The sequence below is a fragment of the Branchiostoma belcheri genome, unplaced genomic scaffold (genome assembly GCF_001625305.1).
Source record: "Branchiostoma belcheri isolate BF01 breed outbred unplaced genomic scaffold, Haploidv18h27 scaffold16, whole genome shotgun sequence".
NCBI lineage: Eukaryota > Metazoa > Chordata > Leptocardii > Amphioxiformes > Branchiostomatidae > Branchiostoma > Branchiostoma belcheri.
The window spans coordinates 4,175,070-4,191,161 of record NW_017803046.1 but is presented as its reverse complement, the minus strand read 5'-3'; the positions used below and the strand labels follow the sequence as shown (position 1 = coordinate 4,191,161).

The 16,092-nt window shown below is 39.3% G+C and overlaps 1 protein-coding gene across 1 annotated transcript in view; it reads right to left on the bottom strand.

The window, feature by feature from the left end:
* The window catches only part of LOC109466168 (potassium channel subfamily T member 2-like), a 114,356-nt gene that overhangs the window by 10,652 nt on the left and 87,612 nt on the right, over positions 1 to 16,092 (bottom strand). The window contains 14 exon segments of the mRNA XM_019763826.1: positions 148 to 219; positions 442 to 614; positions 933 to 1,038; positions 1,623 to 1,830; positions 4,084 to 4,310; positions 4,625 to 4,774; positions 5,078 to 5,186; positions 5,611 to 5,719; positions 8,590 to 8,653; positions 9,032 to 9,168; positions 9,491 to 9,655; positions 11,161 to 11,341; positions 11,775 to 11,869; positions 12,408 to 12,491. Coding sequence (XP_019619385.1) covers positions 148 to 219; positions 442 to 614; positions 933 to 1,038; positions 1,623 to 1,830; positions 4,084 to 4,310; positions 4,625 to 4,774; positions 5,078 to 5,186; positions 5,611 to 5,719; positions 8,590 to 8,653; positions 9,032 to 9,168; positions 9,491 to 9,655; positions 11,161 to 11,341; positions 11,775 to 11,869; positions 12,408 to 12,491 — 1,880 coding nt within the window.

The window sequence follows — 16,092 nt, the reverse complement described above, 5'->3', positions numbered from 1 at the left end:
AAAATCTATCTAAGTTTAAGATTTGTTTTTAAAATCTATCTAAGCTTCTTGCAATGTGTGTGAACTTGCATCCCTCTCTGCTCATCAACCTCAATTACAGCATCAATCCAGGACATACATTTTCAAGACCTTTGGCAGTACACTTACTTATTGATAGATCCAACCATGTAGTACACCATTGGAAAGCAACAAATAGCCTCAAGAAATCTCTCATCTGGCCTGCAGGGTAGAAGAAAAGAAATACTGAAAATTAGTATGGCTGAAAAAGAAATGTAGCTGGTGTCTGTCTGCAATATTTACAATAATTGAGAGATGGAGACTATATAGAGTAACAACTGAAAGTTAATATGATACATGTATCAATTCATTATTATTTGGAATTATGCTTTAAGGTGACAGGATCGCAAAGAATATGAGTATAATACAGAAAATTGTACTTACAAATTCTCCAGAAGAAAAACAATGGGGTTGAGTTCCCTCTTGGGTCTGCACTGTGACCGCAGGGGAACGATGAAGTTGTAGAGACCAGGGGTGGCGTACTCCGCTGCCACGATGATGGACTTGTTCGGCCATTTGTAATGATGTGCATATTCAAAGTTGTTGTGCTGACAGGGCTGTAGAAAAGAAGGATGACAATAGAACTTTCAAATATTCTTTGCAAAGATGCTAGGATAACTTTATCAAGGTAGTTCTTTCTCTCCGCTATCTACCATTTTCATTACATGCATATGATTGATGATAGGCCAGTATTCTATCTATTTCATTATTTCCATTGTTAAATAGCATCTGGACTAAATACAGAGTTTACAACCATCTCTGCCTTTAAGTAGATTTGGGTTCCAATATGCACAGGAGATTTTTAGAAGGGTATTACAGCTGTACAGATGTCAGCCAAAGAGACAGAAGAATCTATGAGGTGCAGTAGTACATACATTGTTCAGCTGCAGGCAGCAGAATGGCACCTTCTCCTTCATCAGGTGGCAGACCATGGAGGTGTAGCCGATGTACGGCTGGACAGGTGGGTAGTCCTGCACATAGCTGCAGACAAAATGATGGATTGTTAGTAAAACACACAGGTAACTATGTAGTCCTGCTTGTACATGTAGCTTGGGAGACAAACATTGATCTTACTGGGAATATGGAGGTGTGCCAAGTGTATTCATGTGAACAGAAGGGTTACTAAACATGCAACTGACAATGTGACAAACAGACAGTACACATGTATAATTATTAGCCATGTAGGCGAGTTTTGCAGGACATTAAGTGTCTGTGAGGACAAAGGAAGGCAGAACCTGGAATTCAGCACCAAGGTACAGTGCTAATTTGAACACACCATTCCAGTCTTTCTACTCTTTGAATTTGACTTTCTACTCTACTCTTTCATTTGAATTTCTGCTCAAGTTTGAACAAGAAATGAAAGACAGGAATCGTGTGTTCAAAGTAGTACTGTCCTTGGTGCTGAATTCCTGGTGCTGCATACCTTTGCCCTCACAGACTCTTTATTTCCTGCCTTACTCACTATTGTATGGCTAATAATCTTTCATATGCACTGTCTGCATTTCCATTGTTGCCTTTGAAACTATTACACTGACTGTGTTGGGCACAGCTAAACAAGAACTCACTCTAATATAGCGACATCTCCCCTCCCGTCGTGTTGGTCAGCCTCGTCCTCGGATGGCTCGTCCAGTGGTACTGGGATGTACTCTGGTTCCATGGTTTCCATGACGTCAGCGATACTTGGGCGCTTGTCTGGGTTATGTGGTGGAGACAACAGGGCATGGTTGCTGGCATTGGACGGGCGGGAGCGTTGGAGTTCTAGTGCAACCGTACCTGCAGACAGAGATGGAAGGGAAGAAGAAAGAGTTCTGACTGTTCTTATGGACTGAAATGTTCCTGTTGACATGCTGTATGAACAGAAACATTAGTGGTGCATGGATGGGTCTCAAACATGGACACTAGGGGTGAAAGTTCTTTTAACTGTTAGGACAAGAAGGCAGTGAGAAAATGTTGTTAGGCTTCTAACGTTCCTCCCATTCATTAAAGAAAACAAATGATGCCCCCATGAATCCATCTAAAGCCCTTAGTCTGATGCAAATTAGATTTTTACAGCATCCAAACACATTCCTTATTGTTAAAGAGACAATCACATAATGCATTGAATTCAGTTTTTCTACATGCTGGAAGAAATGCAGTGACAATTACAGGTTTATTAATTAATTAATCAATTAGGCAGTTTTAGTACACAAGTGTCATCAATCTTGCTGTGCTCAGGTTAGAGGCAAACTCTTGCAAGAGCCTCTTGCCAGGGAGCAGGGATGGCATGCAAGGAGCGAAGCCTTATTCCATGCCATGTACAAGTGCTTGAAGTCTTCAGTACTCACTTGTTTTATTATATTAACGGAACCCTCAGAAGGAACATGGCATAAAACACACGGAACAGACATTGTATGACATCATGTTTTTGCAAAACGTTTTTTGGCATTGATAATTATAAATAGCATTAAGAGATAAACAACAAACTTCTCCAGGAAGAAACCGTAGTTGGTTTGTAAATGTACACCACATGCACCAGCACCTTGGCAGAACGTACTGCGCCTGCACGAAACCCTGATTTTTCAGTTTTCGTTGGATGCTTGGTCAACATTGCATCAGAATTTTGCCTGTTGCAGACGACATCTTTTCCAACACAACATTTGGAAACTACTGATGGGATGTTAACCTTATATGTGCGAATACGACCTTATGCTTAGGTCACAATTCAAGAAAGGGGCCCGCTCGGCGCGTGTTCGGCGTGTTTTTTGGCACTACCGAACGGGACCTGGACGGAGACCGGCGGGCTTCCCGACGGTTGCCGGCCTATTTTTGGCCCCGCGCGGTCGCCGAATCAATTTTAACTCAGAGTTAAAATCACTTCGGGCCCCGTTCGGCGAAATACGCCGAAGCGACGCCGTAACCTCACTGCCGGGGACCCGTCAGGCGGCCGAACAGGCACCTGCCTAAGATTATGACGTCACATGTGCTGATCAGTGCATCAGATGGTCAGGAAAAGGGGGTTATAGGGAGCATATATAAACTCCTGCCTCAGACTACGTCGCACAGTTCACCACGTATGTGTTACATCGTGTACTTGTGTGTGTTACACCTTGTATTTGTGTGTCAGAATGTCGAAGCGCAAGGGAAAACAGCCGGCACGGCTCTCTTGCCAGCTTCATTAAACAGATCATAACAGGAATAAAATGTGTCTGACATTATCTCTTGTTACATCATATGCCTTCGTAATGAAATGGAAGCAGAAGTTATTGGCATTTTTTTTTCAGTCCAAATTTCAACAGAAGTAACGATATTCAGTGGTTTTATTGCTCAATAGCAAGGAGCTGCCACTGCACACTTCCTGCGTCACTGTTGAAGTACTTTCGAAAGTAGGCCCTCGGTTACTTTTGCGACGCACCAGTTCTGCCTGCCTCTACTTGTAGGTTGTCACCAATTTCAATCTCCGACGGGCTTGTAAGTTGTTTGCAGGTTTCACTGAACGCTGCATCGCCAACTTCAGTGTACTCTTTACTTGACGTGTACTCTTTACTTGAAGTGAACGGTAGCAGGCAGTGCAGCGCTTATATATGTACCTGCTCAAAAACACGAGAGGAGCCCGTCGGGATCCCGCCAGGAACCCGCCAGGGACCTGACAGCTGCCCGGCCGAACTGTAAGAGCCGGTCGGCACCCTACCACACGCCGCACGGGTCAAGACGGGCGACTGACCGGCCACCGGACGGGTCCCTGACAGAAACCGGCCGCAAAAGTTTATGAATATTAATGAGAGCCGCCGGCCTGAGCACAAGCAGGCCCCGACAGGGAGCCGTAAAGGAACATTTAATTCTGACCCTGACAGTATGGCGCACGCTCGGCGCCATGATGCCGGCCGGCGTCTACGCCGAGGACATGCCAAACGGGCGCCATTTCAAATGTGACCTAAGCATTATATGAGACATTCTGACAAAGTGCTATGCATAATACACTAGGGGTTTCTCACAGGCACAGTATATTCTGCCAACGTGCTCGTCACACCAAACAATTGTAACCCTTACCCGCTCCAGCGATAATGCTGTGTGTTCTGGTGCTCCGAGGAGTTGTGTTGAACTTGGACTTCTCCTTCTCGTGTTGTTTCTTGGCCAGGATGAAGGCAGAGTTCTCCTCCTTGGTGATGGCCATGTAGAAACACATGTCTCCTTTCCTCATGATGTGCTTTGGGCCTGGGTTTAGCTTGATTCCTGTCACTTCATCTTTTCCAATGGCAACCAAGGCTACACCATATCTGTATGAAAAGTTAAAATGTATTTGGTACATTTCTTTATGAACATGGGTAAAGGTTTTCACCTTTCCCAGACTATATACGGATAAAAAACTGACAATGAAGTTACTGGTTTGTGAAGATATGAGTCTATTTCATAATGGTTACTTTTAGCATCTGGTTTTCTTCCTTTCCCTAACTTTTAAAAACATAAATTTGAGTCACCATAAAAAAACTTTGACTTTAAAATACAATCTGCAACTTCAACTTCAGAACCAAGGACAGGGAAATACATTAAATCAATTGAATATCATGTATTGTAGCTTCACTTGACTCACTTTTTATGTGCATGGAAGGAGGCATAAGTAAAACTTTTCCCCTCATACTCTCCAAAAAACTTGCTGTCAGCCAGCCTGATGTGGTAAACCTCATTCCCAGAACAGCGCCCATATATTCTCTGCCATTCCTCCGACGATTCCTGGCCTTCCCTGTGAAAATGAAAGATACCAACGATTAGTTTTTTCCCTGAACAAACGATACATTCTATAGAATGTCAGTCAATTAAAAGTAATAGTAACAATATAATTAACATTAATGGTGTGTAAATCACTTCAAATTTGCAGTGAACAATGCAGCACACTGATACAGAGATTTACACAAATAAATCCTTCCAATGTTCTCCATCATTAAGCAGAATGGGGATAAAAGACTTTTTTTGTCTGTGGGACAACAATAGATTTAGAGAACAACGTAATCTTTCTTGGAGGCCTGTTGACCCCTTGTGAACTTACTGTCCCCTGGATGTGTGCAGGAGAAGGGTGATGAAAGTGGACATGGCTGGACACAGGCAGTTGTTGGCCAGCAGGGCAAACTTGAACTCATCTTCACACACCACATGCTCTGGAAAAAGGACAACAGAAATTCATTATGAAAATAATTTGCCATTTCATAAAAACTTCAAGAGAACTTGACTTCAATCATGATGATATTGATGCTTATTTTTGATGGCTATCTTATGGTATGGAGCACAGGTCTTCAGGGAAAAACAGTTATTAATCTTCTCAGCAAAATTATAGAACAATTGCAAACTCTTCATTCACTGAGGCTAAATGAGTCTCTGGTATGCTTAGAATCAATTAAAAGCATTGTACCTTTGTCCAAAACTTTCTCAGAATAACACCCAGGTCATTCTACTCCTCAGATTTTCATTGTTTTTCAACCTTTATTAATAAACAATTACACTAAATAACTTGGGAAATGGCATATCAACAATTACACTAAATAACTTGGGAAATGGTACATCATGTACATGATTGTATCTTACCTGCAAACTTGACGTGAAACTTGTTCTCTGGCTTGAGGATCTGGACGTAGAGCGGACAGTTGGGGGCGAAGTCCTTCACAGCCCAGGCTCTCAGGATGGTGTGTTCATCCTGGGGGGACCAGGACAGTTGGAACATCAAATACTAAAAATAACAGGCTTGAGTTGTCAAATTTGGCAGGCATTAGCTGGCTAGCATGTTTCTTATTCTTTGAATAAAAAAAAGAGTTAACTGTTAAGTCATTTTTATTCTAGAAAAACTGTTCTTAATGTCGAGCTGTCTTATTATAAAGCTTTTGAATTCTGACAGAAGTGTTCAAGGTTGGATACTGAACGAAATATTTCTATTGCCAGCCATTGTTGACCAAAAGACCTGCATGTTCAGCTTTTAGTACAGTTGCCAAATTTGCTGAGTTGATTTTCAACTTGATTCAAGTTTGTGCCAATATTATTCATATTTGAAGCAATGACACAATACTTAACACTGTCCTATCTTGTTAGAAATATTACAAAACAAAACAAAAACTGTAACACACAAAGTTGAATGTAAATGATGACATAAATGACACACAGAGAAGTAAATACAGACTGAGGTAATATTCACCTGCCTTCACAATATATCTATAAAACTGAAACAAACTTCATACTGCATGAACATGTGACTAAAATACTGTACCTCACAGTAATACATTCCTTCCTGTTGTTTTTTCCACTGACATTTCATCACAAGTAAGCATCACACATACAGAACAGATACAAATTAATGTCATCTGATACCCCAAACGTTTCCATCTTCACTGTAAATTTTGAATTTCACATCCTTTATTTATGATATAAGAGATTTGTAGATTACAACTGAACAAGACCCAAGTAAGGGTTGTGAGGTTGAGGGCGGATGAAAAAACTTTGTCGAGTGATAAGAACTGATTGTACCAGTGAATCGGGAAGTTTTTGACAGAGCTCAGAAGACATAGAGAGGGAGGAATCTTGGGAAGCTCAGATCAAGCAATGTTGAGAATGGAGGGATGTGTACATGACAAACACAAACATGACAGACAAAAAAAACCATTTCATGAACCTGGAAGTTACTTTGGCTTCAGTTTTGGAAATCCTGAAAGCACATTTCTACACTTTTCTACACATCGTCTACATTGCCTGAGAGCATTTTTCTGTTTGATTTTGGCAATTCAAACAATATTCAAAATATCTGTAAAGAGAAATTAGTTGAACAATTGAGAACTTCCAAGCTTCTGAGGTACTTGTGAGGAATATGCGAGCTTTACCTCCGCAGATTTAGTCCCGGCATGATAGGCACCAACCTGGGTTAATAAAGGGTGAGTGAGGGTAAAACTACATGTGGGGGGAAACTGCTGTGCTGCCTGTCATGGTTGTGCACAAAATAGACCCTCCACAGGAAGACCAGGTGATTTGGACATTAGATACTACTAATGTCAGTCATTTTCATTTCATTATATTTGCCAAACTTTGACATCTCGGGGTTGTAAGTTTTGGTAGAAGTTTCAGACTCAGTCCAATGACAGCGAACATGTTTTTTTGTTTGTTTTGCTGTTGTTGTTTTTTTCGAATGTAGTATGGATGACCAATGAATGGAAAGAAATAAAAGCAGGCCAAACAAATAAAAGATGATTGTTTCCCATCATATATGATCCATCAATGCAATCTGTGTGAATTTGATCACCTCAAGTCTGCGCCCGGCACAACGCTCTTGAGGGACCGTCAAGCTGACAGTATGGCTAAAATCTGGGCTGACTGGACACAGGCTGTGCCTGACCGAAGCTTGCTGCAGAAGATACAGTTAACCGTCAGCTACCCTGATCTTTACAATACACACTCAGAAGAAATGCCGCATACTTTAGTAACATGAACAACAACTTGCTTCTGATGAAAATTTGACACATTACAAGAATGAAGAACACAGAAACATTGATCCTTTTGGTGGTTGTAAAACAAATCTTTGTAAATGTATTTGTATGAAGACTTCAAAAATATGCTAATTCAAATTATTGCCAGATTATGTTCAAGCCTGGAGGCAAAATGAAAAAAAAAACAGGTCCAAATTTGCATTTTGAAAATTATGCATTGAATGTTTTATGATGAGAAACAACGAACTTCAAGTTGTTTGGTGAGGCTCAGAAGGATAGGTTTTCATGTAGAGGATGTTAGTAAATACAAGGTAAAGGTAAGAAGTGCTTCATGAACAGTGTCACCACTGTCTATACTAGCACCTAAAAGCACAGAAATACAGTATTGCTGTTGTACCAATTTCATTTCCATTGTTTTCAACAATATCTAACCTGTTGGAAAAATTGAAAATACTGTATGCCAATTTTGCAGTTGTTGAAACCAAAGCAGATTAGCTGCAAGTATGTTAATGGATTAATTCACTTGCCAAAAGCTGGTTATAAAACAGATTATTTTGTAGGATTTTTAGGTACTACCACTGACAGTCAATCATTGACTACTCACATTGAAAACATGTGGCACTGCTACAGAAATAATTAAAAAGCACAGGTTTGCAAAACAATTTTGTAGGTTTGCAAAACAGCTTTTAAAGAGAAGTCACAGATAGCAATGTAGCATTGCTCTTAAAATCATTATTATAATAAAAAAACACTAACCACTCTGTAATATTTTTTTCTTCATTACAAGGGCATTTTCTAAAGCAGATACCAAATAATTTCTGTCTGACAGTCTCTTAACTACCTATTGAAATACTCAACTAGGAATCTCTAAATGAACAAGAGCAATAAATGTTTGGCATCCGTTTGTATACATTTGTATGCTGTCAGTTTCTCTCCAAATAGCCATGGTGTAGTGGATAGGGCAGAAGATATGAAGATAGAATAGGGTTGGATACCATTGGTTTAAAAAAATAGTGTAGATTCTGTAGTCATATCCAATGTGAAGAAATGGCAGTCATAAAGGCTGTTCTGTATTTGATCTAGGAAGAAACTGACTTACTACTGCAGCTGGGTTGGCCTCATTCCTGGAGGCAAGAATGAAGCATCCTTCTGCGTCGTCCACTCTGGGTGGCAGCAGGAACGGAGGACAGAATCACCGAGGTTAGGAAGTCACAGGGATTTGTTAGTCAAACCACCAAAAAAAAAAACACTCCAAGTACAGTCAGTCACAGCACCACAGCAAAACACAGTACATGAAGAGTCAGAGATTCTCACAGCGCACATGTAGCTTGGAGATGATTGTTGCAAGAGAGCAAGACACAGAAACACTACAAACAGTTCATATTCCTCCTTACAATGAAGGCTTCACATAGTTACACAAAATGCTGTGGAGTGTTTGAGGAAACAGCCACTCTGTGTCTGTAAAACATCAATTCGGCAAGTCTCCATGCAACCCTGCATTTCTCCACACAGTTGACAGGAGGCACTGTTGAATTACTCACTTTGCTCTGACCAGGTCCTGGTCCTTGAGAGCTGACCCTTGGATGTACATGACTCTCTGGGCCCAGAGAGGGACAGACAGGATTCTTCTCAGGTTGTTGTCCAGCTCTGATGGGGCCAGCAAGACCACAAAGTAGTCCTGATGTGAGGAGAAGTGGTGTTTTAGTCATGTAAAAAGTGGCTTTTTTATGTTGACTGTTTCTCAAAGTAATAACAAATATATAATAACAGAATATATAAATAGATGATAATACCAGAGAAATTTGCTGGTTATATAATTTTACCTTCTAACTTTCAATTTGGAAATTAGCCCAGATATTTCGAAAAATGTCATCATTTCATTATGAAGTAAAAAAACTACATGTAAAATCATAAAAATCCAATTGTTAAGTTCAAGTCTTGCTTATAAACAAACCAATGCCTTTATGGAAGAAAGAGGCACCTCCTGTCCCAGTACACACCTGCAGTTTTGGATGTGCGTAGAACTCGTTCAGGAAGTCCATGATGACATCAGTCTGCAGCTGGGTGGCGCACACCACCACGTGATTCTCGCTCTCCGCTCGCTGCCGGGAGTAACTTCCACCCTGTTTGGTACGCTCCATCCACAGAAATGCCATCTGCTCAAACTGCCAAGCACAAGAAAACATAGGAATTGATCATAATGTCTTAAAATGAAAGCAACAAGTGGTTATCTTGTATTTGTCTGCTCCAGACTAAGTTTCAAAGCATCATGTCTATGTCATCCAGCAAGTATCCTGAATGTTGCACATACATTGTACTTGGGAAAAGCTGAAATTTTACTCTATTTCTGAGTTGTTTCTTAGAAATTTTACCAGGAGTGAATTAGACTTAGACGTTTTACAATAAAAAACATTCTCAGACTAGAAGTGAACAGACCATCTTGGATGTAAGCATCACAAGTTTTACTTAATGATTCATATGATCTACTATTTTTGCAGTAGAAGGAGGACCAAGGGCTACTGCAGCCATATCATGATCAGTGCAGTTTTGCATGCTCCTGCATCAAACTTGAGAAGAGAGGACAAAAACTGGTTGTTAAGAGAGGCATTCAGGCCAGTTCTTGTTGAAGCTGTGAGAACAGTTGGCAGTGAAGTCACACAGGGTATGAATGGCATGCCTGGAACTTGTAGACAGGACAGGGCAGTCCTACAACAGTACAGGACTTGTGCTGAATTGCTGCTCACTGTTCTCACCAATCTGATGTGGCCCATTTTCCAGGCCTGCCTGGGTGTGTTAGAATTTGTCACCTACTCCAGCCACAAGGTTTGCACCAATTCAACAATACAACATGGAAACAACATAAAAATTAGAAAAAAATTACCATCTGCTAGCAAGTACAGCTTTAGATACAACATTGGGGCATTATTTTGATTTGGCTGTTAAATTGAACACAAAGTTTTTGAAGTGTTTCATTTTGTAGTTACAGTCTAAAAGATTTTTCTCCATGTTTGGCCATAAAATGTTCAGATGCGTAATAGATAAAAGGAAGGGTAACATTGTCGCTGGTTTATTAGACTAACGTACCAGCTTGCGGTATTTTGGGCGACTCAGCTAGGGGTAAAGGAGTAGTGGTGGAAAGAGGAAGGGAAGAAAGAAGAAAAACACCAACAAGAACACACAGGATGTTAACACAGAACAAGATTGCCACCTCCAAAAGTGAGGAAACAAAACAGCACAGAAAGTAAGGAACACAGGACAACTGAGGTTAGCAACTCCAATACCAACAGAATGTGATGTTTCTAACAATGTGGGCTTGGCATAATATTTAATTTAGTTAGTGAATGATAATTTTCACGTAAGATTATTGGGGGATTTCAGCATTGTACCCTTCAATCAAATGCATGTTGGTTATTTTTAACCAATGCCAAGCAAAGACTTTCTAAGGCATATAAGTCTCCATACAATTCATGTCATATAATTTTAACAATAGCAAGCATGATAGCAAGCTTTAGGGGTGGGGTACGTGTAAAGAGCATAGATGAGTGTGTTAATGTTTGCAACTTCAGGTTTCGTACTATTCTTGAGGCTGGCCCTTAATAGTAGCCCTGAGCTAGTTGGGTAGCCTTGGCTGTTTCTTCAGCAAAACAAATAAAATACAGGCCCAGGTTACCTGGATGGGTAGGATGATGAGTGCCACACAGATCATGATGATGACCATGGCTTTAGACACCCAGAGTTCCGGGGTGATGTCACCGTAGCCCACTGTGCTGAAGGTCACGATCACAAACCAGAAGGAGTCAAACATGTTGATGTTCTTCCCTGCCCTCTCAAAGTGTTGGATTCCACATATGCTGTAGAGAGGAACATAATAACAACACCTTCATGTAGACCATGTTTTGTATGTACAACACAGGCACAATACACAGCTGTTGTGGTACACCGAAGGGCAGTTACTAGTATACTGACTATATTGATACAAATACAGATACCATATGGATCAATGCTTTTAAGTTCATTTCGTTGATACTTTTTAAGGTACTTCTTGCAGTATAACAATTCTCATATAACAATAATATCATCTAAGACTCAGAATACCACTGGCTGATACATGATAATGTCAATCCTTGGGAATGCCAGATCTAGATATGGTTTAAAATGTTGCATGAAGAACCAAGCTAAGAACTTAATGGATATTTGAATATTTGAACCATTCAAGAAAAACTATTTCAGATGAAGTTACTGCTGAACTATTTTGTGTTTAGCACAAACCTGAATAATACCGACCTTGTGAAGACTAAACACAACAGTGTGGCTATGAGAATGATGACCTGCTGGGCTAGTGCAGACTGGCTTCTCTGCATGGCTCTGTTCAAGTCATTCTGAAACAAAGTATCAGGACTTCTCAACATAGAAATGTTCTCCACTGTTTAAACATGAACTACACAACATGCTCCACATACATACAATTTCAGAGCCTCCATAAAATGTTGTCCTTCCAATGAAAAACAATGTTGAAATCACAGCCTTTAGTTCAGCACCAAGGACAGCAATAATGTGTAAAATATTTTGAAAGGGCAGACATAGTATGGGGTAAGGTATCAAAATCTACTGCTATTCAATTGGATCAGTGTAATGGAAATATTTTCAATGTCTATCAAAACACTGAATTGATATCATGAAAAGCTTTTAAGTATTCTTATTCTCAGTCCTGTCAACTTTTTGAGAATAAAGATTCTGCAGTGTAATAATCTGCTGGATTAACAGTAACCTTCTGTTCAGCACCAAGGACATCAGCTTACCAGTCTGAATTTTAATCTCCTGATCACATGCAAAACTCTTGACTAAAATGTGCGATCTTTATCATTCTTGTTGTTTTGCTTCTCTATCTGATAATACATGTAGTTCTGTCCAACTTACCAACATGTTGGTGAGGGCTGACTTAGCCAACCAGCAGTTGAGAAATACAGGCACAAACAGGTTCCTCAGGGGTTGCGAAAATATCTGTGAGAGTGGCAGAAAATTAACAAGGATTGTACTAACATCAAGGTTCAGCACACAAGGACTTCCAGTTTTCTTTTGTATATAAGTGAAGCAAAATCTAAACAAATAAGCTTCTTATGATTTTTAAAAGTTAAACTGCAAAAATACTATTATGAATCGGAAGTAAAAACTGTCAGTACCACTACTTTCTATTAAATCTTTAGTTCAAAGTAAAAATTTGTTGAAATTGTCAGCTACATGTCTTGCATTACTTATGACATCAACAAGAAATCAGCAGCCTTCACCACAATTACACTGGTAAAAATTACTCCAGTCATCAGGCATATGGAAAAGAAGGAGACAGGGTTCCTCTTGGTTGATTTAATCGGACTTGTGGAAATGTTCTATTCCACCACTGTCTTGAAATATTCATGACATTGCAGCTACCCTGACACATGTTGCCCTGAGTCCCACCTCAATAAGCGCCAATTGAGAAGCTGTAATACTTTGGGCACGTTGTATTCCCTATCTGATAGCCTCCGCGATACGTGATTAGAATTTTCTCCTGTGGTATTATTAAGGTTAGGTTATGTCTGACAAAGGCAGTGGTCCATGACTCCGGCCTAGCCTGAATTGTATTACTAATTCATAGAGGGTTCATTTTGTTTGGGGGTGATATTGATTCCCAGTTGTAAAGGGTTCCTCCCTTTATCTAAAATCAAAGCATGTTGAAAGGATCCAATGTTGCCGTCCTAGTACCACACAAGAGTAAAAATCAAACGGGCCACAAATCAGATGAGAGCGCTGCAAGCACGTCATGCAAGAAACATTACTTCAGAAGCCAAAGCCATGTCTCCTCAGAACTTGATCCCCTCAAATCAAAGTCTACTGAACTTCAACTTTTTCCAATTAGAATTCTGGAAGCGCTGCAGACACCAGTGCAGGAGATTGCTACCGGTACATCTGGAAGCTGGTCTGATGAGATTTGAGCCCTCCACATCATTTCCATCTGTTGTAACATCAAACCAGAGTTCTTAATTACATTCCAGCTACTGTGGAACGTCCTCAGGGTATCGCTTTACAGCTATGATACCTTATTACCTCTAGAAGGCCATTTTTCACTCCCTTAGTGTCTGTAGTAGAAGATGAAATAAAATACAGATCTATGATACTACGCTTTGTGAGCGTGTGATATATGTATAATTTTCTGTAATCCAACGCTCAAATGGCAGCTGCAGAGTCAAGGCAATTTCAGTGCATGTTACTTTACTGCATGTAGTAAAGTTCTATAGGAGTGAGGCTTGGGGGTGACTTTTAATACTTTAACTATCTTGAAGATTGAAATATTCCTATCTTTTTACTACTTTCCTATAAATGTTTGTATGACAGTTATGTTCTCATATTGTACTTTGCCCGGTACATGTATATGCAAACACTGAATGTGATTTCTACCAGTAAAATATATTTTGTTCTTGATTCAGCTGCCCATTTAACTCATAAAAGCTGAGGAATAGACCATGAACGTAAGTATAGAAATGAAGGGGATTTTAGTATCATAGGGATTCTCCTAGTAAGATAGTAAAAACTAACAAAAGCCAAATAACGACTGATGTAACAAAAATGTTTACCCATAGGCAACTTCAATAAATGCTTTCTGATCACTCATTCATGTTCTGTGTGTGAGATAGATTAGCCTGACAAAATTGCAGCAGGAGAAGTTATCTTACAACCATCTTACCCATAGGCCATTACAATAATGGGGGATTGTCAGCGTCACATCCAATTTCAATCCTACGTCGTATAATCTGAAATGAGCTTGGTCAATGCCACTGCAGGCTATAAGCTTGGCTGATGTACATGTAATGTAAATGGGAAAGGCAATAACTGAGGCCAAGTCAAGTTATTTCTGGGATTACAAGAGGAGGTTTTAATTACAAATGTATAGGAGCAACTTATGTTCTGAAAAGATTTGCTTGGAACTAGAAGTGTCAGTGAGATTATCATTGATTGGCCAAACGTTTGTTACTCAAATGGTTGTTATAACCATTATCATACACACACCTGTTGGTTTACAAAATATATGGTAATTTACTGATGTAACACTCACTGTGAAATTGGGAGACTGAAAAATATTCCTCTACCTGTCTTCCTTTATATTATGTGGAGGACTTCACAAAATGTCAGTCAGATATAACCTGACCCTCCCAATGTATATTAACTACATGTATTTAAATATAAGACTTTAGCTTCCAAAATAGCTTGTGAAACATATATTTATGATAGATTAAATTCATTACAGTACAAGAAATTTTCTACAGAATCTCAAAGAGCTGAGCTGTATTAAGAATAGAGTTTAAATTTCATAAAACAGACTTATTTGAATGACAACTCTGCCTCTGTATCCCTTTGCGACTGCTGCCTGTAATGATCTGTGCACTTTTGCAACATGGTTCACGGGCTATACATCAATGAAAATTACTTCCCAGTTATGGTTCATCACGTTTGCAGTTGTTCTTGCAGCTTATACATGGCTAATAAAAAGTACCAAATGCACTGCTTCCTTGACTGATGGATATAATAAAGATGGTATGATAGTGATGATATGAAATTCGTGCTGAAACTGTTATTAGGTTCCAAAACTTATGTATCCATTGTAAAAATCACAGCTGGCATTGTAATGGTCTTCACATAACAAAAGAGAAAGAAACATAGTGCATGCAAGCTACTGCCTCTTTGTTATATTAATTATTGTTGTTTAATGCTAATTATGATATTAATTAATATTTTAATTACATTAGGAGAAGAGTGACTTACTGTGACGATGAAGGGAACTGTGTTGATCATCTCTAGCAGGAACCTGACGTTAAACACAGACTGAACAAGACTGCCCTGGGAAGGTGAAAAGCCCAAATAGAATTACATACAAAATGTTGGGACAGTCTTTGTTGTATTTATCTCAAAACACCTTTGTCTTGCATAACGCCTGAAGTATATACACCATGAGTCTTACTTCCTATCGTATCTACATTTTGTAACTACTGAAGTTCATATTGGACAGATTTTAGAATGCAGCATTTCAGTCATAAATTCATTGATAAGTAGGAACAGAACATCAACAATATAGATTTAACCTATATTTTGATTGATTAATTGATTGGCTATACAGACTGAGACATAGTAGAAATATTACCCTAGATTTGAAATATCTTACCTTATAGCTAAGGTATGTGATGAGGATGGTCTCCAAAAACTGATGATTGCCACTGCAACCTGAAAACAACAGGGATCAGCACTGCCATACCCACTTTCTATTCCTTATTTACATTCAATAATTCTAAGTCAACTCATTGTCATTTTCTAACAACTTTTTCTACAACCAATATTCTAACTTAACCAAGTAGCAAATACAAAAACATGCATGTATTAAGTCAATTCTGACTGCATAATGTTCATGTATGCCTTATATTGCATTGTGTTATGTTGTATAAACCAATATACATTTTGTGTTGATGAATTAAATAAGTTAAGTACAAGTCATAGTCCATCAATTCAAGTAGCAATCTTCTAAGTACATAGTACTCAGTCTAAGCATAAGAACTACATGTTTAATGAAGCTACTAGG